This window comes from Pristis pectinata, chromosome 43 (assembly GCF_009764475.1).
Source record: "Pristis pectinata isolate sPriPec2 chromosome 43, sPriPec2.1.pri, whole genome shotgun sequence".
Lineage (NCBI taxonomy): Eukaryota > Metazoa > Chordata > Chondrichthyes > Rhinopristiformes > Pristidae > Pristis > Pristis pectinata.
In genome coordinates, this window is record NC_067446.1 from 341,183 (window position 1) to 365,954 (window position 24,772).

The 24,772-nt window shown below is 47.6% G+C and overlaps 1 protein-coding gene across 1 annotated transcript in view; it reads left to right on the forward strand.

Moving 5' to 3' along the window:
- The window catches only part of LOC127566547 (neural cell adhesion molecule L1-like), a 273,625-nt gene that overhangs the window by 203,710 nt on the left and 45,143 nt on the right, over positions 1 to 24,772 (forward strand). The window contains 5 exon segments of the mRNA XM_052008960.1: positions 6,796 to 7,066; positions 16,034 to 16,051; positions 17,658 to 17,763; positions 22,899 to 23,098; positions 24,561 to 24,683. Coding sequence (XP_051864920.1) covers positions 6,970 to 7,066; positions 16,034 to 16,051; positions 17,658 to 17,763; positions 22,899 to 23,098; positions 24,561 to 24,683 — 544 coding nt within the window. The 5' untranslated portion in view covers positions 6,796 to 6,969.

Here is a 24,772-nt window from a genome sequence, read left to right on the forward strand (position 1 = left end):
GCAGAAAACTTGCCTATTTATAAATGGCATCTTATACTTTCAGCCAAGCTCCCAGACTCCTTCATCACTTCCCAACCCACCATCTCTACCCCTGGAAGGCCAAAGTTGTTCCCCTGCATCGGCTAACAACCCCTGCAGGATCTCCTACGAGTCTTTGCCATCCCACTGGAAATATGTTGGCTGTTCCTCCTTCATAGGAACATAAAGCCTGCCCTGCCATTCAATATGATCTTGCTGATCTGCCCCAGGCTTGATCTCCTCCTGTGTGTCACTTCCCCACATCTCTGGGTCTAAATCTTGGAGTGACTGCACCACTGCAACTTGCCACCATCTTCTTCAGGGTTACAGGGGACAATTATACAATGCTGGCCCTCGCCCTGGAAATGAGTAAGAAAAACTGTTTAGGGTTGGGAACGTGCCATCTGATGGGGCAGAGGAAACAGATTCAGTGGTAACCTTCAAAAACAACTCGAGTAAAAATTATAGGCATATGAAGTGGCAGTCAGTGAGGGAGAATTGACAAGGCAACTCCCCAAAAGGCTGACACAGGATGAGTGGCCTTTTTCTACAGCATTTGATGATTCTGTATGGGTGCATGGAGCAAGTGTGGCAAGACCGTAAACGTCAAACATTGAGGGAAGGCAAATAGTGCATTGGCCGATATTGCGAGGTTAGAGCAGAAATATGAACATCTCACTGAGGTTGTGCAGCGTGTTGCTGAGCCCCCTTTGGAGCACCGCCTGGAGTTTTGTTCTCCATAATTAAAGGAAGATGAACTGGCTTCAGAGTTACAGCAGTGAAGATTCACTGAGGTGAGGGGATTGTCTTTGAGCCGCGTTTAAAAGATTGGTCGATTGTCACTGGAATTTAGAAGGCAAATTGAGTTGTCCAGGAATCTGAGAGGGATTGTTTGATATTGAGAGGTGGCACAGCTAGTAGAGTTGTTGCTTCACAGTTCCGGTGACCTGGATTTGATCCCAATCTTCAATGCTGTCTGTATGGAGTTTGCTTGTTCTCCTTGTGATCATGTCAGTTTCCCCCGGGTGCTCTGGTTTCCTCCCATATCCCAAAGATATGCAGCTTTAGGTTAATTGGCCACTGTATATTGTACTTATTATGATTGGTAAAATCTAGGGGAAGTTTACGAATGTGGGGTGAATAAAATGGGGATGAGTGTTAATGTGTGCCTGTTGGTCTGCACAGAGTAGGTGCTTCAAATGGCCTGTTTCTGTGTAGTATGATACTATGTCTCTGGCTACTTGCCCCTGGGGCTGGAGGGCAGAGATTACAGAGAAAGTGTTGGCCACATAGAACTCAGATAAGAAATTTCTTTACATGGAATTCCCTCCCTGTGGATAACTTGGTTATGAGTACATTCACGTCTGATTTTGATTAATTTTTGGACACTTAGGGATCAGGCAGGAAAGCACTAGATCTTATTGAATGGTGTAGCAAGCTCAGGAGGGCACGTAGCCTGCTTCTGCTTCTGTTTCTTATGAGACACAGATCATCCGTGATCTGATTAAATGGTGGAACACGCTCAGGACTGAAAGACCTCCTCCTGTTCCTCTAATGCTTTTTCCTCGGAGCCATCCCTTGCACGTTCACCCTGGGCACTTTGTGAGGAGGGAACCTGGTGTTCTCTGCACTGATGAATATTTCAGAAGTGCTGTTTGGAAAGGGCTTTCGTGTTATCAGACGGCTCGGGGCAGCGAAGCGCTGGTAATGTTATGTTCCAAATCCCTCTGCACTGGCAGTCAGGCAGCAACAGTGCCATGGCTTGTGTGACTGCAGTAACAAAATCACACATTGCATAAAGAGCATTCGATCAAGCAAATCTGCTACACGTCTGGTTGTTTCTGCAGCATAAGTCACTCCTGAGATATTGCTGGCAGGGCTAACATTAATCACACATCCCTAGTCCTCCATAAGGTGGTGTTGAGGCACCATCTTGAACCGTTGCAGTCCGTGCGGTGACCATGCTGGGTTGATCGATATTTTGACCCACAATGAAGGAATGACGGTCTAGTTCCAAGATAGGGTGGTATGATTCAGAAACAAATCTGGGGGTGTTGCTCTCCCAAGCTCCTCTCGAGCTTCTAGGAGGCGGAGGTGGTGGGGTTGGAAGGTGTTGTTGGAGGTCCATCATGATGCTTTATATGTCAGTATAACTACAGACCTCGATGGTTCCTCTTGGGTGAGGAGGTCGAGAAGGTTTGTTGGAATCGCTCTAACCCATAACAACACTTTTTCAGCAGGTGTCTTTTTCACCTGGTTCCTATACAAAAGGTCTGATTGATCCTGAGTCAGGCTGGGGATTCCCATTAGGATTCTGTGCTGGAAATCTCATCTCATCCCCACTATTCCCAGAGGATTTTTCACATGGGAATTCCACCCTCCCCCATCACCTTGAGCATCCTGTGCTGGGAATCTTGTCCTTTCCCCACGGCTCCCCTGTAAGGATTCAGCACTCGGAATCTCATGCCTTCCCTGCCCTCCCTTGAGGATCCCATGAAGGGATCTGATCCTATTTCCACCCTGTGCCCCTTCGACCCCCATGAGGATTCAGAGCTGGCAATCTCACCCTGCATCCACTATCCTACAGTGATTTTAAGCTTGGAATCTCATCCCTGTGCTCATTATCCCACGAAGATTTTATTTATGAATGCAGGAGAGTCTAACTGAAATAAAACTTCTCCTTCTCACATCCAAATGACCAGAAAAGCCAATGCTCATGTTTGTAAGGAGTTTGTACGTTCTCCCCGTGACTGCATGGGTTTCCTCCGGGTGCTCCAGTTTCCTCCCACATTCCAAAGATGTACGGGTTAAGAAGTTGTGGGCATGCTATGTTAGTGCTGGAAGCGGGACGACACTTGTGGGCTGCCCCCAGAACACTTTAAGCAAAAGATGCATTTCACTGTGTTTTGACGTACATGTGACTAATAAAGATCTTATCTTATCATCTTATCTTGGTCTCCAACAGACCTGGATGTGAAGCCAATTGGCAGAGAGTTCAGGGAGTCAGAATTCCAAAGCCCCTGTCCTCCCCAGTAAAGTCCCATTGGTGCATTTCCTTCAGGCCTCCCTTGCCAGAGGTGTGCCAGATATTTAGGAAGGCCATTTGGTCCTTCTGTGCTTGATCGCCTCTATCATTGCCCCATTTCTATGTTCATTACCAGCACCTCTGGAATCTTTACACAGTTTCTAATTCCTTTGTGAAGCAAATGTGTACACAATCTGAATATTCACAAACACATCACACTTTCTACCCACACCCTAAGCCTCAAATTTCCCTGGATTCTTTAACTTTTTGATAGTCCCATAGCTTTCTTTCCCATGAAAGCAACAGTTGGACCTTATGACATCTGACAGGAATGCCTGCAAGCTGACCGCACGACCATGCCAGCTTCTGTTCTCCTCAACATCTAAGGAGGTTTAACTGAGCCCCAGGAAGCCAAAGATGCACCTCTGCCACTAATCTGGTTATCATAAACCACCTCAGTGAGGCAGATTGTATTTTACCAAATGACCGTTGAGAGCCACTAATCTGGTGGGATCACCCTTGCTTTCTTATAGGACCTTACACAACCTCGGGTCACCGATGGGTTCTTGATTACCCTTGCCGTTCTTCCAATAGGTATTTTATCTCAGAGGGCAGACAGGACCTTGGATTAACGTCACTTCTGAAAGACCACAATGCTGTGGTGATGTGAGAGACTGCCGGTGCAGGAATCTGGAGCAACAATCCGCTGGAGGAAATCAGCGAGTCGAGCAGCATCTGTGGGAGGGAAAGGAATTGTTGATGTTCCAGATCAAAACCCTGCATCAGGTCTGAGAGTGGAGAAGTGAGATGGCCATCTCGCCTGTCTACTCTCACTCCTGATGCACGGTTTTGACCTGAAACGTCAACAATTCCTTTCCCTCCCACAGATGCTGCTCGACCCACTGAGTTCCTCCAGCGGATTGTTTGTTGCTCTGACAGTGTTCTGCTTCCTCAGCACTGACCTCCTTAGTTGTGCGAAGCTGCATCAGTACTGCTCCTCTGACATAGAGTCATAAAGTCATGTGGCATGGAAACTGGCCATTCGGCGCAGCATGTCTTCACTGACCAGTGGGCACCCCTCTTCCAGCACTTGGTCTATAGCATTCTATACCAAGACGAATCAAGTGCTTGTCTAGACACTAAATGCTGTCAGTTGTTCTGCTTCCACCACTCTTTCAGGTAGTGTATTCCAGGTACCCGTCACACTCTGAGTGAAAAAGGTCCCCCTCAGATCCCCTCTAAATCTTATACCCTTACCCTTAATGTATGTCCACCAGTTGTGTTTACCTTTTGAGATGGGAAATAGTTTCTGTCCTGTCTCTACCATTAATAATTTTATTTACTTCAATCATGTCCCCTCTTAACATCCTCTGCTCCAGGGAGAACAGACCCAGCCCCTCCAGTCTCTCCTCGTAAGTAAAAAGCTCCATCCTGGGTAACATCTTCTGCATCTTCTCCAACTGTCACATCCTCCTTATAGTGTGGTGACCAGAGTGACATGCAGTACTCCAGGCTGAGGTCTGACCATGTTTTATCAAGTTAAGAACACAGAACATACCAGAATCAGGTTCATCATCACTGATGTATGTAATGAAATTTGCTGTTTTGCAGCAGCAGTACAATGCAAGACATATAAGTTACAAAAATAGTGCAAAAGGGGAATAATTTATGGACCTTCCAGAAATCTGACAGCGGAGGGGAAGAAGCTGTTACAAAAACGTTGAGTGTGGGTCTTCAGGCTCCTGTACCTCCTCCCCGATGGTAGTAATGTGAAGAGGGCATGTTCCCAGATGGTGAGGGTCCTAAATGATGGATGCCGCCATCTTGAGGTGCCGTCTCTTGAAGATGCCCTTGATGGTGGGGAGGACTGTGCCCGTGATGGAGCTGCCTGAGTCTACGACCCTCTGCAGCCTCTTTCGATCCTGCGCATTGCAGCCTCCACACCAGGCGGTGATGCAGCCAGTCAGAATGCTCTCCACTGTACATCTGTAGAAATTTGCAAGAGTCTTTGGTGACATATCAAATCTTCTCAACTTCCTAATGAAGTAGAGCTACTGGCATGCCTTCTTCATATTTGCTTCAATGCGATGGGCCCAAGATAGATCCTCTGAGATGTTGACACCCAGGAACTTGAAGCTGCTCACCCTTTTCACCACTGATCCCTCAATTACTGGTGTGTGTTCTCCCGACTTCCCCTTCCTGAAGTCCATAATCAATTTCTTGGTCTTGTTGATGTTGATTGCGAGGTTGTTGTTGCGGCACCACTCAACCAGCCGATCTATCTCACTCCTGTATGTCACCTCGTTGCCATTTGAGATTCTGCCAACAACAGTGGTGTCTTCAGTGAATTTATAGACATTTATCTATTATTTACATCGAACAGTACAGCCATTAGGCCCACAATGCTGTGCCAACCTATACAAAGCCACTCCACGATCAATCTAACCCTTCCCTACTACACACTCCATTTTTCTTACATCCATGTGCCTATGCAAGAGTCTTTTAAATGTCCCTATTGTATCAGCCTTTACCTCCACCCCCCGCGGTATGTTCCAGGCACCCACCACTCTCCGTGTAAAACAAAAACCTACCTCTGACATCTTCCCTCAACTTCCCTCCACTCACTCACCTTAAACTGATGTCCTCTGGTATTGGCCATTGCAGTGCTGGCTGTCCACTCTATCTATGCCTCTCATAATCTTATGTACCTCTATCAAGTCACCTCTCATCTTCCTTTGCTCCATAGAGAAAGGCCCGAACTTGTTCAACCTTTCCTCATAAGACATGGTCTCCAATCCAGGTAGCATCCTGATAAATCTCCTCTGCACCCTCTCTAAAGCTTCCACATACATCCTATAATGAGGTGACCAGAACTGAACACAATACTCTTACCTGTGGTCTAACCAGAATTTTATTGAGCTGCAACATTACCTCGCAGCTCTTGAACTCAATACCCCGACTAATGAAGGCCAGCACACCATACGCCTTCTTAACCACCCTATCAACCTGCGTGGCAACTTTGAGGGATCTATGGACTTGGACCCCAAGGTCCCTCTGTTCCTCCACACTGCTAAGAATCCTGCCATTAATCTTGTCCTCCGCCTTCCAAAGTGTATCTTGCACTCCTTCAATACTGCCCCTTTGTCATTGCAACACTTCCTCAATAATGACCCTTTGACAGTGCAACACTCCCTCAGTGCTGCCCTTCCTGTGGTGCGGTGCTCCCTTGGCACCACCACAGGAGTCCCAGAGGGAATAAGAGGAGAACAGGAGAATGCTATAATGCAATTTGAATTGAGTCTGACCCCCTAGAAATGACTCCTGCAAACTGGTTTTTGTGGGGCATGGACTGGTTGTGAAGTGCACATCTGTCCCCCCCCCCCCCCCCCCCCCCCACCGCCACAGAGGCAATGACTCCTCTTCAGATTTGGTGTCAGAACAACAAGTAATGTTGATGCCGAGCTTTTAATTTTCCCCAAGGATCTGAATGTGTCTGTGTGATTTTTTTTCCCTTCCCCGTGCTCGTGAAGCTGTGGTTGCTGCCACAAGTCCTAGACTAGCAGTTGCTCATTTTCATGTTGTCTTTCCTTGGGGGTGGTGGGGGGGTGGGGAGGACGGAATTGGAGCAGAGTGTGGGAGTAGTTATGGAGCTGCTGAGCTGTGACAAGTCACTGTGAAAATGTAGATACTGCATGGTTTTCATTAACACTTCCATATATTTTCCTATTTTGTTCTGTTCCCTCTCATTCCAGGCTTGGTATTGACTCTGTGACGTTGGAGTGCTTGCAAATTTCTTCAAATCAGAGCCCTCCAACCCTCCTTCTCCCACCTTCCCTGCACCCACCCCCACCTGTCAACGTCCCCACCACCCCGGCTCATCAACACGACTTTTTGGTGGATGTAATGTCACTCGGCTGATTGGGAAAATGACCGGGAATAAAAGGGCTTTCCTGCTGCTGTCGCTGACTCTGCTTCTGCTGAACCTTTGCCAAAACTGCAAATCCATCAGCATTCCTCGTCAGTGTGAGTACTCTCGATTCTTGTGTCGCCGTGGCGTGGGACGTGGGGTGGGGGGTGGGGTCGGGGGGGGAAGCTCCAATGTGAACAGAAGCTAGACAGGTAGGGGAGTTAATTCTTCGCAAAATCCCAGACAGGGTTCGGTAAAGCGAAGAGAGATCATTCTATAAGCTGCGTACTGCAAGAACGTTACTGTGGAGCTGGGAAACACGTTCCACTTGAATCCATAAACAGCATCACCTTTTTGCCTTCAATTTGGCTCCAGTCTCCTGCCTCTTGAGCCATTTCTAGCCTGTTTTGTGCCTGCATTTATTTGAGCACTAGATGGGGATTTCACTGGCAAAGTCAGCATTTATTGTCCAGCTCTGAATGGCCCTAAACCCAATGGCTTTTCCAAGGGCAATTGAGATTGGAAAACCTGGCTGTGTGTTTGGAGTCACCTGCAGGTCCAGGCCAGGTAAGCATGGCAGATTTCCTTCCCTGCAGAACAACGGTGATCCTGATGGGTTTTTAACAGCATTCCGTTAGCTTCACAACTGTTACTGATTTCCTTTTAGTATTCAGAATTTAATCGATTACTTGAATTTATATTCTCAAGTTGCAATGGCAGGATTCATACCCTTGCACCCAGTTTAAAAATCCAGGCCTCTGTATGCAAACAACTTAACAGCTACACTACTGCACCTCCTATAGGCGTCAATGGCTCAGCCCTCATGCCAACCAGCTGTCCGTCTTGCAATCCATTCTGCGGAGCTCACTCAGTAGCTTGGAAACGACAGAGCTGCATTTGGATAGCCCTGCAAAGGACGTCACCATCAGCTGAGTGCCTGCGCTCTATTCTCATAGTGTTGTCACTGGTGTAATGGGGCACCACAGCAGCCCATTTCATAGTCATACCAAAGGGCCTACCATGTCCATGATCACCATCAAGTACCCATCTATACTAATCCTATTTGCCAGCCTTCTATGCCTTGGTGATTCAAGTGCTCCTCCAGATTCTCAGTCGTAGAGCTACACAGCACAGAAATGGGCCCTTCAGCCTACCACGTCCATGCCAACCTTTTCACTCATCTACACTGTCCTATGTGCCCACTTTAGGTCCATATCCTGTGCCTTGCTTACTTAAGTGCTAATCTAATGACTCTTAAACGTAGTGATTGCATCTGATTCCACCACCACCTCCACTGGCAGCCACTCTCTGTGCTTAAAGAAAAAAAAATCTTTCCCCTCAAAATCTTGTTTAAAAACACCTTCCTCTCAGCTTAAACATATGTCCTTGCTTTTGATACAAGAGGATCAAACTGTGGAAAAAAGATTCCGACTATCTACCCTATCTATGCCTCATATAATTTTATTTACCTCAATCAGGACAGTTCTCATCCCCCTTTGCTCCAGGGATAAACATGCCCAGCCTATCCAACCTTTCCCCATTACTAAAGTGCTCCAATCCAGGCAACATCCTGGTGAATCTCCTCCACACTCTCTCCAGTGCAACCACATCTTTCCTATAGCGTGGCGACCAGAACTCCAAGTGCAGTCTAACCAGTGTTTGTAAAGTTGCAACATAACATCCCGACTTTTATATCACAGAGTCATATAGCAGGGAAACAGACCCTTTGGCCCAACTGGTTCATGCTGACCAAGATGCCCATCTAAGATGGTCCAATTTACCCACATTTAGCTCCTATCCCTCTAATCCTTTCCTGTCCATGTACCTGTCCAAGAGTCTTTTAAATGTTGTTAATGTATCTACCTCAACCACTTCCTCTGGCAGCTCGTTCCATATACAGACCACCCGCTGGGTGAAAAACTTGCCCCTCAGGTTCCTATTAAATCTCTCCCCTCAAACCTATGCCCTCTAGTTCTTGATTCCCCAACCCTGGAAAAAAGACTGTGTCCATTCACCCTATCTGTGCCCTCCATGATTTTTTACACCTCTATAAGGTCACCCCTCAGTCTCCTATGCTCCAAGGAATAAAATCCTAGCCTGCTCTGACCTAAGCATGCCATATACCTTCTTCACCACCTATCCATTTTCAGGGAACTATAGACTTGAAGCCCAGGCTTCTTCTGTCTATCAATGTTCCTTAGCACCCTACCCTTTACTGTATATGTCCTATCCCTATTTGACCTCCTAAAATACATCACTTAACACTTGTTGGGATTAAATTCCATCTGCCCAACTTCCCATCTGATCTATATCATGTTGTAGGCTTTAACAATTCCTTGCTATCCACAACACCACCAATTTTCATGATATCTGGAAACGTACTAATTATACCTCCTGCATTCACATCCATCTTTAATATATAGCACCAGCAACAAGGGTCCCAACACTGATTCCTGTGGTACGCCACTGGCCACAGACCTCAAAACAGAAAAGCAACCTTCCACCACTACACTCTTGCCTCCTGTCACCAAGCCAGTTTTGGATCCAATTAGCCACCTCGCCTTGGATTCCATGTGCCTTAACCATCTGACCAGCCTACTATGCAGGAGCTTGTCAAATACCTTACTGAAGTACACAGAGACTATGTCTACTGCCCTGCCTTCGTTATTCTTCTTGGTTACTTTGTCAAAAATTCAGTCAAATTAGCGGAGCGGGATTTCCCCTGCACAAAGCCATGCTGACTATCCCTGATTAGTCCTTGTCTTTCCAATTGTATACATTTTCTCCAATAATTTCCCTACCACTGACATAAGGCTAACCAGCCTGTAGTTACCTGGCTTATGCCCTTGCATAAAGGAACAGCATTTGCTATCCTCTGGTCTTCTGGTACCTTATCTGTAGCTCAACAATGCCAAAATCTCCATCAGTGCCCCAGTTATCTCCTCCCTTGTTGGTCAGGAGGTTGAGGGGGTTTGGATGATTTTGGGTGATTGGTTGTTAGGATGAGACATGAAGGTGGGCCAGACATGTGCTGGGAATCTAAGGAGCATTGGCAGCAGGGAGGGTGACTGGGGTAGCAGTGCACACCAAGGAAAGTGTTTAAAGGCTGTCCTGTAAACGATTCTGGGATAAATCTCATGGGGATTTATCAACCTTTGTATGTCCCATGACATCTAACACTTCTCAATACAGACCTACTGCAGATTATCCATGTACCCCTCTTTGAACTCGCTATCTTCCACATACTCCTCCTTGGTGAATACAGATAAAACGTATTAATTTAGCCACATCACCTGGCTCCACACATAGGTTACTCCTTTGATCTCAAAGGGCACCAACTCTTTCCCTGGCTAGCCTCTTGCTGCTGATGTAGAATGTCTTGGGATTCTCCTTAATCTTACCTGCCAAGGATATTTTGTGTCCCTTTTTTGCCCTTCTAATTTCTTTAAGTTCTCTCCTACACACTCTATATTCCTCAAGAGACTCCCTTGATCCCAGTTGCCTGTCATATGTTTCCTTTCTTGTCTCAATCAAACCTTTGATATCCTTTGTCATTCAAGGTTCCCTGATTTTCGCCATTTTTGCCTTTCACCCTTACTGGAACATGCTGTCCCTGAACTCTTACTAATGCTCTTTTAAAAGACCTATTTGTCAGCTGTCATTTTACCTACAAGCATCTGCTCCCAATCTGCTCTCACACAGTTGAAATCAGCCTTCCCCCATTTGGAGACCTTAACCTTATCTCTTTCCATAATTGCCTTGAAACTTTCAGAATGATGGTCACTGTTCCCAAAGTGTTCCCCCACTGACACTTTCACCACCTGCCAAGTTTCATTTCCCAAGATAAGATTGAATACTGCCCTATTTCAAGCAGGATATTGTCTCAAAAACTCCTCCTTAGATGCACTGAATGAATTCCACCCAGTAAACGTCTCTTTACTAAAGCAATCCCAGTTAATATTGGAAAAATTAAAGTCCCCCACTACTATAAGCCTATTGCTCTTAAACCTTTCTGTGATTTTCTTACATATCTGTACCTCTAATTCCTGCTAACTATTGGAAGGCCTATAGTATAACCCCATCAAAATGACCGTCTCTCTCTTATTCCTAAATTTTACCAATGCGGCGTCATTGGATGAACCCTCCAGGATACCCTGTCTAAGTATTGCTGTTATATTCTCCCTATTCAGTAGAGTGACTTGTCTTCTTTTTTTTGTATTCCCCTCTGTCACTCTGTACCCCAGAACATTAAGCTGCCAGCCCTGTCCTTCCCTCAACTCTATTCCCATGATTGCAAAAACATCATAATTCCAAATGCTGATCCATGCTCTAAGCTCATCTGACTTAATTGGTGAGGCTCCTTGCATTCAGGTAAGTGCAGCTGAGCCTGCCAGACCTCCCAATCTCCCTCACCACTTTAAATGTTGTGAGAGTCTCTGCCTCCACCAACTACTCAGGCAATGCTTTCCAGATTCCAACGAGGAGGAACTTTTTCACCCAGATTTCATCCTCGGGTCCCCTCTAAATCTCTTACTTCTTACCCTAAACCTATTCCCGCTAGTTTTAGACACTTCTGCAGTGGGGGAAAAAAATTCCTAATCCCCTATCTTTGCCCCTCATAATTTTGTATACCTTTGCCAGGCCCCCTCAGACTTCTCTGCTCCAAGGGAAACAAACCCAGCCTGTCCAGTCCCTCCTCATAACTAAAAATGCTTCATCCCAGGCAACGTCCTGGTGAATCTCCAGTGCACCTTCACCAGTGCAATCATTTTCTTCCTAGAGTGAGACAACCAGAATTACACACAGTAGTCTGGCTGTGGCCGAACCAATGCTTTATAAAATAGAACCATAACCTCCCATCTCTTGTATTCTATGCCCCGACAAACGAAAGCAAGAACCCACATTCAGGGATCCTTGGATTTGTACACAGCAAACACCCATAGAGAGTAATCTATAAATTGGCAGATAATACTCCAAGATTTGACCTTGGCATACACTGGTGTGGATAGAGAGTTTTTCTGTCAAAGCGGGATCGGCATTGGATCATGGCGTTGGTGGTGCCAGCATGCAAGCAGATCAAGTTAGGTCGGAGGGGCATAAGGATTGAGCTGAGAAGTGGGCAGCAGTATTTGTGAATTGGCAGCTTCATTGGGAGAGATGTCCCAGGTCTGACTCCTGGTCGGGAGGTTGAGGGGGTTTGGATGATTCTTGGTGGTTGGTTGTTGGGCCGAATGTGTACCGGATATGGGCAGCAGGGAGGGTGGGTGAGGTAGCAGCGAACAACAAGGAAGGTGTTTAAAGGCTGTCCCGTAAACCAAAAAGATGGGCAGGTCAACCATGATGGATAAATTGGGTCCCCTTGAACAAATGCTGATGCAGGCCTTGGGTCTTCATTTGGGTCCTGAATATCCCAGGTCCTGGATGCAAGGAAGGAGCTCGTGCAAGACCCATCCAGACTGGTGCCACTCACCATGGGATTTCACTACACATTCCAGGCTGCTTAGAGTCGCAGAGCAATACAGCACGGATACAGGCCCTTCAGCCCAACCAGTCCATGCTGACCACAGTGCCGACCCAGCTAGTCCCAATTTTCTGCATTTGGCCCATATCCCTCCAAACCCCGCCCCTCCATTTACCTATCCAAGTGCTTCTTAAATGATCCTGTTGTACCTGCCTCAGCCATTTCCTCTGGCAGCTCGTTCCATATACTCACCACCCTCTTGTGTGAAAAAGTTGCCCCTTGGGTCCCTTATAAATCTTTCCCCTCTCACTCTAAACCTATGCCCCCTAGCTTTGGACTCCCCTACCCTGGGGAAAAGACTGTTGCCATCCACCTTACCTATGCCTCTCATAATTTTAAACACTTTTATAAGGTCGCCCCTCATTCTCCTACATTCCAAGGAATAAAGACCCAGCCTGGCCAACCTTTCCCTATAACTCAGGCCCTCGAGTCCTAGCAGCATCCTCATAGATCTTTTCTGCACTCTTTCCAGTTTAACCACATCTTTCCTCTCACAGGGCAACCAACAGTGTACATATGCGGCCTCACCAACGACTTAAACAACTGCATCTGTTTCTAGGCACTTGCTTGCCCTGTGCAGAGTGGACCTGCCTTAAGTTGCTGGAAAGCAAACAACGTGAACACAAAGAAAGTCAAGTTTTAGATGGAATTAATTTGGGTGGCACACTGGTTGTAGTGGGTGAAAGACCTTCCAGTCATCTGCTCTTGGTGGGTGATGCTTGAGGGATAAATGTGGTCACCAGGACACAGGAGAGTTACCACCCCCACTCACCCACTGGTCCCAGTCTCCCGCAGCTCCTGCAAAAGCCACCGTGGGGAATATTGTGCTCATCAAGAGACGGTCGGGGCTTCTGCTTTAATGACTTGTCCAAAAGGCAGCACCTGTGACAGGATACTACTACGCTCTTAGCAGTGCCCCCCAGAGAGCACAGCGCTCCCTCTGACCCACCTTCGGAGAGTTGGCCTAGCGTTTGGGTATCAACTCTACCGAATCCTTCGGACCGACTGACTTTCAGACCTGGTCAGGAGCACCTCCCGCTGGGTCAGTGTTGAGATTGTGCGAGATCTGTACCAGGTACGCGGGTTGAGAGTGGTGTGCCCCCACAGTCCAGCGTCTGTCCTCACACCCATGCAGACACTCAGTTTCAGTACCGATGGGTGGTTTGGCTCAAATATTCAGCTGTCACCCCACAAAGTGTGAAGGGAAGTAGCTTAGTGAGGCAGCAAGTCTCTTATGTTTCCATCAGTTATCTTTCTCTGTAATAATAGAGAAAGGTCATTTAGTACCTTTATCCTGGTATTCCTGTTCCTCACCAGTCTCCTCCCACACTCCTCCTCAGTCCCTTCGTACATCCTTCTGCACCCTTCATCTCCTCAACCACTCCCTGTGCCTTTCCTGTTCTCTCCCCCCCCCACCATTAAATTGATATAAACCCCCTTCCCCCTTCCCCAATGCCCTCAGTGGTCTACAGTGTGGATCCCCAGCCAGTAAAGCTGCTCTTTCTTTGTCAGGCCGTGTCTTATTAACAAGATGAATTTTGTAATAGCTCCTTAATTGACCAGATTTGTGTGAGACGCCAGATTGAAGAAGCAATTTGTGAAATTTGGTGGTTCAGTAATAGACTGCGAGGAGCGTGTGATTACTAACTGCTTGCTGCAGGCTGATGTGTGGATTTTGGTGAGAGTCTTTTCCTCCTTGCCACGGGCAGGGGCGAGGACCCTGGAATGCAGCTCCCCGATCACATAGTTCCCCATGTCATCACTGACACCAGCGCAACCTCTCCCTGTCTCTGTAGCCTCTTCTGGCCCCTCACCACCCCCACCTCCCCCCTCCCCCCCCCCGTCTCTGTAACCCTTTCTGGCCCCTGCACTCCTCCCTGTCTCTGTAACCCCTTCCAGCCCCTACCTCCTTCCCCATTTCTGTAACCTCCTACACCCCTCCCTATCTCTGAAACTCCTCTGGCCCCTACACGCCTCCCTATCTCTGTTAGGGATGATTCCCAGGCCACCTGTAATTACTGCGACCTAGATGAATCCATATTCCATGTATGTGTGGAATATGAGAGGTTTCAACCTTTTTTGAATGCTTAAGGAAGTTGTTCTTCAAGGTCTGGGTGCATTCAACCCCATGTTTCTGGTCTTTGGGATCTGGTACGAAGAGGATGCTGGTCAGATGAAGGGCCTCTGTATTGGTCTGTTCATGGGCCTGTTGATGGGTTTGGGAACCTCGACCTACCTTCCCCTCTTCTGAGGATAGGTCCATGCCCTGGAGAGAGAGCATGCAGTGTCTCTGCTGGCTCTCTGGAGGCCTGGTACTGGTGGACGTCACAGGGACTGGAGTACATCCTAAATGATAAAAATAAAATTCCAATTTGTTTTTAATTTCTTTTGGTTGTGAATTAATACTTAAAGGAAAATCACAAGAAAGAAATAAAATAATTCACAATCCAACAGAGCACCAATAATATAGATCTCTCTCCCTACAGCACTCTGCCCCAACTTATCTATCCTTCCAGTGAGCTCTACCCCTGAGGTCTGCTGTGAATCACCTCCAGTTTTTACCATATTAACAAGGCTGCATCAGGCACATGCATGCAAGCCGGTGTCGGTGTGGCCAAGTGGTTGGGGATGTGTGTGCAGGTCAGAATCAGGTTCATTATCACTGACATACGTCGTGAAAATTGGTTTTGCAGCAGCAGTACAGTGCAAGAGACAAAGATGATAAAAATTACTATAAGTTACAAAGATAAATAAATAGTGCAAAAGAGGAATAATGAGGTAGTGTTCATGAACCGTTCAGGAATGATGGCGGATGGGAAGAAACTGTTCCTGAAACATTGAGTGTGGGTCTTCAGGCTCCTGTACCTCCTCCCCGATGGTAGTAACATGAAGAGGGCATGACCCGGATGGTGAGGGTTCTTAGTGATGGATGCCACTTTTTTGAGGCACCATCTCTTCAAGATGTCCTGGATGGTGGGGAGGTTGGTGCCCATGATGGAGCTGGCTGTAGCGTATGGGTCCAGCATGTCAAGGTGGTGTGAAAAGAAACAGCCCAGAAGCTGAAGTGTGGCTCATATGGGGTTGCATTCGATCAATTGAGAATGGCAGCGCAGTGGCACAGCCATTAGAGCGGTTGCCTTGCAGTTCCAGAGACCCGGGTTCAATTGTGACTTCAGGTGCAGGCACATTCTCCGTGTGACTTGGTGGGTTTCCCCCCAGGTGCTCCGGTTTCCTCCCACATCCCAAAGACGTGCAGTCGGTGGGTTAATTGACCACTGTAAGTCACCCTGAGGATGTGGGTGAGGATCTGGGGAGAGTTGATGGGGATGTTGGGAGACAAGGTTATTAATATAAGTGGGTGGTTGATGGTTGGCATGGACTCTGTGGGCTGAAGGGCCGGTTTCCCTGCTGCGTCTCTATATTTCTACCTTTCTAGGACTGTCAGACACAACATTGTGACATCTTGAAAGAGCTTGAAAAATGGTGGTGTACTAAGTTTGAAATGAAGTAACCCTCTGTGCTTTGTTTTCCTCCTTCTTGCTTGCATTGTATGGACCTGCAGACAATCTGCAAAAGAAATGTAAGTGGCTTCCACTTTATCAATCCTGCCCATTTGGTGAGATAGATTGTTAAATGGGTGTATTATTGTCACATGTACTGAGGTACAGTGAAAAATTTTGTTTTGCATGCCGTCCATACAGATCATTTCATCACATCAGTACATGGAGGTGGTAAAAGCAATAACAGAATGCAGAATAAAGTGTTACAGGGAAAGTGCAGTGCAGGCAGACAATAAGGTGCAAGGTCATGACAGGGTAGATTCTGAGGTCATGAGTCCACCTTTTCGTACTAGGGGACCATTCAGTAGTCTTCTAATAGCTGGATAAAAGCTGTCCTTGAACCTGGTGGGACGTGCTTTCAGGCTTTTGTATCTTCTGCCCGATGGGAAGGAGGGAGAAGAGAGAATGTCCTGGGTGGGTGGGGTCTTTGATTATGCTGGCTGCTTTACTGAGGCAGCGGGAGGTGTAGACCATGGAGGGGAGGCTGGTTTCCGTGATGTGCTGGGCTGTGTCCACAACTCTCTGCAGTTTCTGGCGGTCTCAGGCAGAGCAGTTGCTGTACCAAGCCGTGATGCATCCGGATCGGATGCTCTCCTCCAAACGAAAAGTAACACCATCTCTGCCTCCTTTCCTGTTCGTGGTATCTCTGCTGCTGCTCCCTGCTGTCGGTCTCTGTTGTTGAGTTTCTGCCCCAATACCTGGTAGATTGTTGTGCCACATGGCGTATGAGCCTGCTCGGCTCCTTCCCAAACTCCCCATGGCCATGGCGACATAATGGTCCCAAAAACTGTTCTTGGTGCCCCTGAATATGTGAGGACATGGCACCTGCTCCTGATCCATATCTGTGACAGTTTGCACCCTTGGCTCACAAACATTCCTGCAAGAGAAGTCAAGAGTGGTCTCAGTGTCCCAGCTGCTGTGGCTAAGGTTGCTGGTGGACTGAGGGTGTGTGTGGTGTTGTGAGCAAGGGTATCGATCCCTAAGCTGCCGTTTGCCTGAGGGCAGGCTTCCTCCAGGGGAGAGGCCAAGAAGAGTCCAGTTTCAGTGGATGTGAAATCTGACCATTAGCTGCTGGGTGGGTGAAGGAAGGTTTGATGTGTGAGTGGATGGATCATCACACCGTGGATAACCAGAACACAGCCAACTGTTTGCACTCCAATGCTGACAAGATGGCAGATTCTGTTAGAGGACTTCCATTTAGAATGAAGTTCACTGCAGATGCAGTCCTCCCCTCTCGACAGCTGTTCTCTAGAGCCCTGCTTCACTGAGAGCCACATCTCCCAGGAGCAAGGCAGCACCCCTGGGTGGCACTTCATTATAACAGACGTGCTGGTATCGTTCTCTCCAGTGGTAAGACAATTCCAGCATTAGCCGGGGCTCCTCCTGTGCAATCACACCAGCTGGGTAAGGGGTGTACGTGTATCTATGCCAAAAGGAGGAGAGAGTCAACGGATGTGAATTAGATCATTTACAGATGGTAAAAACCAAGATGCAGAGTACAGTGCACAAAGTCTAAGCTTGAAGGGATTGCGTGCAAGGATGGTTCTCACTCACACACAGCTGGTTATCTTGCTGGTTGTGGAAACTGTGCTCTAACCTCACTTGCTCGTTTCTTCACTCTTGCAGTGCCAAAACCTCCAAAAGTCACCGAGCAGACTCCAGAGAACTACACAGTCTTCCCAACTGATGACATTGTGCTCAAATGTGAAGCAACAGGTGATCCTACACTCGTGTGAGTATCATCACGGTCATAGAGTCACACAGCACAGAAACATTCCCTTCAGCCCAACCGGTCCATGCTGACCAAGATGCCCATCTAAGCCAGTCCTATTTGCCTGCATTTGGCCCATATCCCTTTAAACTTTTCCTATCCACGTACCTGTCCACGTCTTTTAAATGTTGTTATTGTTCCTGCCTCAACCACTTCCTCTGGCAGCTCGTTCCATATACTGACCACCCCCGGGTGAAGAAGTTGCCCCTCAGGTCCCTATTAAATCTCTACCCTCTCACCCTAAACCTATGCCCTCTAGTTCTTGATTCCCCAACCCTGGGAAAAAGACTGTGTGCATTCACACAATCTATGCCCCTCGTGATTTTATGCACCCCTATGAGATTACCCCTCATTCTCCTATGCTCCAATGAATAAAGTCTCAACCTCTCTCCATAACTCAGTCCCTCGAGTCCCTGCAACATCCTTGTAAATCTCCTCTGCACTCTTTCCAACTTAATGGCATCTTTCCTACAACAGGGTGACGAGTGTGGGGACAGGAGCCAGTGTGTGGGCATGTTCCCACTGGGATCGGTGCATGTAATATCTGCACTGTGGTGCATGGGGTATCCGTGCTATAATATACACACTGGGATAGGGTCAGGAGCTAACCCAGTACCGTCTCCCACCAACAGAGAAGTGACTGATTAATCCTCAAGGGTGTTGGCTGGTCACCTTGAACAGCTTAGTGTATTAACTATAAATTGGAGACAGGTTAAGGGCTGTGCCGGCAAAAGCTGTTCGTTTTCACCGGGCTGGCTGAGGATTTGCATTGGAAAGATAGAGAGGTCAAAAGCATAAATCGTTCTCCCAGACAAGACCTGCATTCACACAATGGAAGGCTACCCATCCTCAATCTATCAACACTTTGCTGTGCTCCCCCTTTCTACTCATTAATGGCTCAGTAAACATGATGACACATTTCCACTAATGCAGGCTGAGTCACTCCGATAATAAATTACGGCATCTTGTCATGGGTGTTGCATTAAAGTAATTAATGCCCTGTCCCTTCAAATAGCAAGACGCATCCACTCAAACTAATTCAACACGCTTCCCCGAAATGGGCGTAATGTAAGAACCCTTGTTATCGGTGCAGCTGGTTTCTGCTTCCGAACCAGGTATGGGATGAGAGGGGGTGTGGTGGTTAAGTATATTTGGACATTTCTTTTCGATGGGGACTGTGTCAACTTTGAGGCAAGGATAGATCAGCCATTTGGATGGCGGGGCAGTCTTGAAGCCCCTAGCAGCTTACTTCTCCCCCTGTTGTGTACGTAGATTCACAGATTGCCAAACCCATATCAGCAGATGTTTGCTTTTTCCCACATGGGAAAATAAGAATCTGATCGGTGCAGATGCACAGAGAGATCTGGAAAAAGAAACTGTCAGAGGTCAAGCTAACCAAGTGATAGTGTTAATTTCTCAAGGGAGGAGCCAAGAGGTTGTGAAGCATGCTTATAGAACTGTGCCTGCACCAGTGTGCTGCGCAGTTCTGGGCATTCTGTTATCAAGTACTGGAGAAACAGTTTGCAAGCACATTGCCAGCTCTGTGAGATTACATCTGTCAGAAAAGGACGTATTCTCAGAGTCACTTGAACCTGTAAAGCTGAAGGTGTGCTGCTGAAGATGTGTAACATTGGCAAAGGGTGGACACAGAGTGAAACTTCCACTTGGGAGCATGTCTCCAGGGGCAAGGTCCCTAGAACCTCTCCTGCCATTCGTGGTTGCTTTGTGGCCTGTCTCTGTCTGTCTCTCCTGCCTTTTCCTCCATATTCCACATTACCTCTTGTTGACAAAAAAAATCTAAAAGTCTTGGATTTAATGCCAACTGCTGAACTGCCATCAGTTGCAGGAGAGTGTCCCAAACTCTCCCTCCTTCGCCACTTCTCTCCTGAAACCCTGGGTGTAATTTTTTTAGACTCTGTCCCATAATCCCAAATTGCTGCAAGCAGAAGTAGTTTCTCTCTGCCATTAATGTCCTCAACACTTTGATCAACTTACCATTTTAAGTACTGGGAATACACCCCTTATTTGTGAAAGCTCCCCTCATAATTTAACCCTTGGCGTCCAGGATGCAGTCTGATAAACCTGTGCCGCACTCCCTCCAAGGGCAGTGTTTTCTTTGTAAAGCGTGGGGCCCAAAGCTGCTAACGGGGGCTTTGTATCACTGTCACATAACCTCAGCCACCTTGCAGTCCAGTTCTGTGGAATGAAGGGCCGGCATTTCATTAACCTTTTTGATTATTGTTTGCCCTGGTCTGTGACGTTTTAATGACTGCTGTGCACGACCCCAGAAATCTCTGAGGACCTCCCCAGCGACCAGCATTTACAATGTGCTCATCTGTTCATTTTAGATTCCAAGTGATATATTTGTCTACCTCGAAATTAATTTGCTGCAGTTTTGCCCGTTCACTTGAGGTATTGATCCGTCCCCAATTTTCAAGTGCAGCTTGCTAAAAGGTCATCGGTGTAAGGCAGGCAGGAGACCTCGGGAGTACACCAATCCAAGTGGGACTCATTGCCACAGGGAGCGGTTGGGGTAATCAGCAGAGACAGGGTAAGGGAGGGCTGGGCAAGCGTATGAGGGAGGATGGACAGACTGAGGTGCTGATGGCAAGAGAGGAAGAGGATGGGAGGCAGAAACACTTCCTCTGAGTTAACTAATCTCAAGCAGCCATATTACTGACGGTTGTTGCATCCTTCTCAGCTTTCCCTATTGATTCTTCTGTGTATGCACACCGCCTCCTCCCAGGGACACTGGGGTAAGCTATAGCTCCCTGATCCTCTCTCACGAGCTGACTCTGGCCACACTGGCACTGGGACAGGGAGCCTACCACAGGGGAAACCCATGAATCTCCAGCTTGGGACATCCAGGCAACGAGCAAATCATCTGAAATGTTAGGCCAGTCAGGCAGCATCTATGGGGAGAGAAGCAGAAATAACAGTTCAGGTCTGACGAGAGCTCCTGGACCTGTTTCCTCCCTCTCCACAGAAGTTGTCTGATTCGCTGGGTTTGTACATTACCTTTTGGTTTTTATCTCAGGTTTGCAGTATCTGTGGCAACTTCCGTTTGGGTCACAGGCAGTGAGGCCATTTGCGGTGAAGGAGGGAGGGCAGCCAGTGCGCACACAGCGGTGGGGTTATTGCAGGCAGGCCTGGCTTGTATTGTGCAATCTAACACCCCTCTATTGAATATAAGAAAGAGAAGCAGGAGCAAGCCAGACACAAGGGCGACTGTAGTTGCTGGAAATATGGAGGCTCCAATGCACAGGATCGCAAGAGGCTGCAGAGGGTTGTAGACTCAGCCAGCTCCATCATGGGCACAACCCTCCCCACCATCGAGGACATCTCAAGAAGGTGGCATCCACCTCTAAGGACCCTCACCATCTGGGACATGCCCCCTTCTCATTACTACCATCGGGGAGGAGGTACACGAGCTGAAGACCCACACTCAACGATTCAGGAACAGCTTTCTTCCCTCCACCATCAGATTTCTGAATGGTCCATGAACACTACCCCTTACTACTTTTTTTTGCACTTATTATTATCTTTGTAATTTATAGATTTTTATGTCTTTGCCCTGTACTGCTGCTGCAAGACAACAAATTTCATGTCATATGTCAGTAATAATCTGATTCTGAACACAGAAAATGTTGAAGGAACTCAGGTCAGGCAGCATAGGTGGAGGGAGATGGGCCATTTGATCCCTCACCTGCTTCCCCATTCATTAACACTGTGGCTAATCTTAGACCTCAACGCCACTTTCCTGCGCTGACTTCATATCCCTCAGTTCTCTTAACATCTAAAAATGTATTGATATCAGTCTTAGATATATTCGGCAACTGAGCCTCTTGAGTAGAGCATTCTCTCTGGGTGAAGAAATTCCTTCTTGTTTCAATGCCAAATTCCCTACTTTCAGATTGCAACCCCTGGATTCCGACACCCCAGCCAGGGGAAATATCATCCCTGTTGAGCCACGTTTTTTTAAAAAAATGCACATGGGTCACTAGGGCAGTCTATTTATTGACTATCATTAAGTTTATTGCCATGGGCATTCATACCCAGGGTATAACTGCAGCAGCAGCACAGTGCATTCCAAACTTCACAAACATGAATTACATAAACTTAAATAAGCATGCATTGTACATAACAGGCACGACAAAATAAACAAAAACAAACATACGACATTAGGGACACGAGAGACTGCAGATGTTGGAAATCTGGAGCAACACACAAAGGAGCTGGAAGAACTCAGGACAGAAGTGGACAATTCAATGTTTCGGGTCGAGATCGACGTTAGTGCAGCTTGAGGGAGAGATAGTACAAGGTAGAATTCGGGTTTCTCAGGTTGCTTCAAGAACCTGATGACAATTCTTTTTGAACCTTGAGATGTGGGTCTTCAGGCTCCTGTACCTCCTGCCTGATTGGAAGAGGGCATGGGTCCGGACGGTGGGGGTCCCTGATGATGGATGTCGACTTCCTGAGACATCGCCTCCTGTAGATGACCCTGATGGTGGGGAGAGCTGTACCCCTGATGGAACTGGCTGAGTCCACCAATGGCAGTTAATAAACAACACAGTCACTGTAGGAATGGAGCCACATATAGGCCCAGACCATTTAAGGCGACATCTAATTTTCTTCTGGAGACACAAGAGACTGCAGATGCTGGAATCTGGAGCAACAAACAATCTGCTAGAGGAACTCAGTGGATTGAGCAGCATCTGTGGGGTGGGGAGGGGATTATCAATGTGGAAGGAAAGGAATTGTCAAAATTTCAGGTCGAAACCCTGCATCAGGACTGGCCAACCCAAAATGTCGACAATTCCTTTCCTTCCACAGATGCTGCTCGACCCGCTGACTTCCTCCAGCAGATCGTTAGTTGCTTCAGATTTCCTTCTATCAGGATGTGAGTGAACCAGATGGGCTGTTATTTATGGTAGTTTTGTGGTGGTTGTTCAAGCTCTTATTTCTAGAGCTTAGGGACACGAGAGACTGCAGATGTTGGAAATCTGGAGCAACACACAAAGGAGTGGCCCAACAACGTGATGAATTTATCCAGAGTCGTCACCAGCAGTGGTATCACGTTGCCATTGCTTTTGCAGGTATCGTTGGACAAAAGACGGGACATTTTTCGATCCTTCGCTGGATCCCCGCGTGACAATGAATAAGACCTCGGGCACCATGGTGATCGCCACCTCCAACAACGGCGTTTCCTTCAGGGGCTACCAGGGGACGTACCGTTGCTACGTCAGCAACAACGGTGGCACCGCAATCTCCTCCAACATCAACCTCAAAACAGAGAGTGAGTCCCCCTTCACCATTCGTTCCCAGCCAAACACCAAGTGAAGCTCCCTCTGTACTGTTCCATTACACTCCCAGGGTACAGGTTAGGCACAGAGTAGAACTCCCTCTGTACGTTCCTGTCACACACTCCCAGAGCATGGGTCAGACACAAAGTGAAGCTCCCTCTGCAATGTCTTGTCAACGCAACTCAGGGCATGGGTTAGACACAACAAAGCTCCCTCTACCCTGTTCTGTCACACGCTCCCAGGGCACAGATTAGACACAGAGTGAAGCTCCCTCCACTCTGCCCTGTCTCTCACACACCAAGGGCACAGATTGGACACAGGGTGAAGCTCCCTTTACATTGTCCTGTCACACATTCCAAGGGATTGACACAGAGCAAAGCTCCCTCTGCACTGTCCCATTCACACATTCCTGGGGTTAGACACAAGAGTGAAGCTCCCTCTGCACCGTCCCATCACACACTCCCAGGGTCAGACAGAGAGTGAAGCTCCCTCTGCACCATCCCATCACACATTCCCAGGGTCAGACAGAGAGTGAAGCTCCCTCTGCACCATCCCATCACACATTCCCAGGGCACAGATTAGACACAGAGTGAAACTTCCTCTTCACAGTCCCAACGCATACTCCCAAGGCAATGACAGCATGATATAGAGTTTGTTATTCATTAATACCCTGTGCTCTGTGCAAAATAACATGGATGGAGCCATGCTGTGAGAGACGCATTACTGTTGTTGAACAACAGCCTTCTATTCCTTGTTACTTCACATGTTCCTTCAGGGAATTCAAATGATGGTTTAAATTGGAATTTTGGAATTTTGCTGCTGATAGAATTCTCTGGAAAGCAATTGGGATTCTTTAAATAAAAAAATAGATGTAGGACATAGTTTTAGTAAAATATGCGCATGAATGAGTAAAGATGGGGCCCAGATGTGTCCGTACATCAGTATTAAATGCAGAATATTCAGCAAATTCAGTGATTATAGTCAGTGATGCAAGGCACTGAAGGAGGGGGACACTGAGGGATGGTGTTAGGGGTCTTTAACATCAGTGGAGATGCCGTCAGTGACACAGGGCACCGAGGGAGAGGGGTTACTGAGGGACAGTGTGAGGGAGGGGGATTAACATCAATGAGGATATGGTTAGTGACACCATGCTGGGGGAGAGGGGTTACTGAGGGAGGGGGATTAATGTCAGTGGGGATACAGTCAGTGACACGGGGCGCTGGGGAGATGGGTCACTGAGGGACAGTGTGAGGCAGCTGGATTAACATCAGTAGAGATGCCATCAGTGACACAGGGTGAGGAGTGAGGATTAGTGAGGGAGAGTATGAGGGAGTGGGAATAACATCACTCGTGAGGCATGGCCTGGAATTCTGTAAAGGCTGACGTACGAGAGTCCTCAGTGCTGCTGAGTCAACCTGGTAAAAGTGCTGTCAATTGGTTTCTCTCACTTCTCAGGTACTCCTAAGTGGCCCAAGGAGAGGGTTCAGCAGTTAAGGAAAGAAGAGGGAGAGTCCTTGGTGTTGCAATGCAACCCCCCCACCAGTATGGCCTCCTCCATGATCATCTGGATGACGAGCAGTGAGTAACCCGACCTGTCCGCTGAGAACTCCAGTGTCGCGCTGCTGCCCGGATCTTAGCTCTGTGTTCCTTCAGGGATGAGTCCCAAA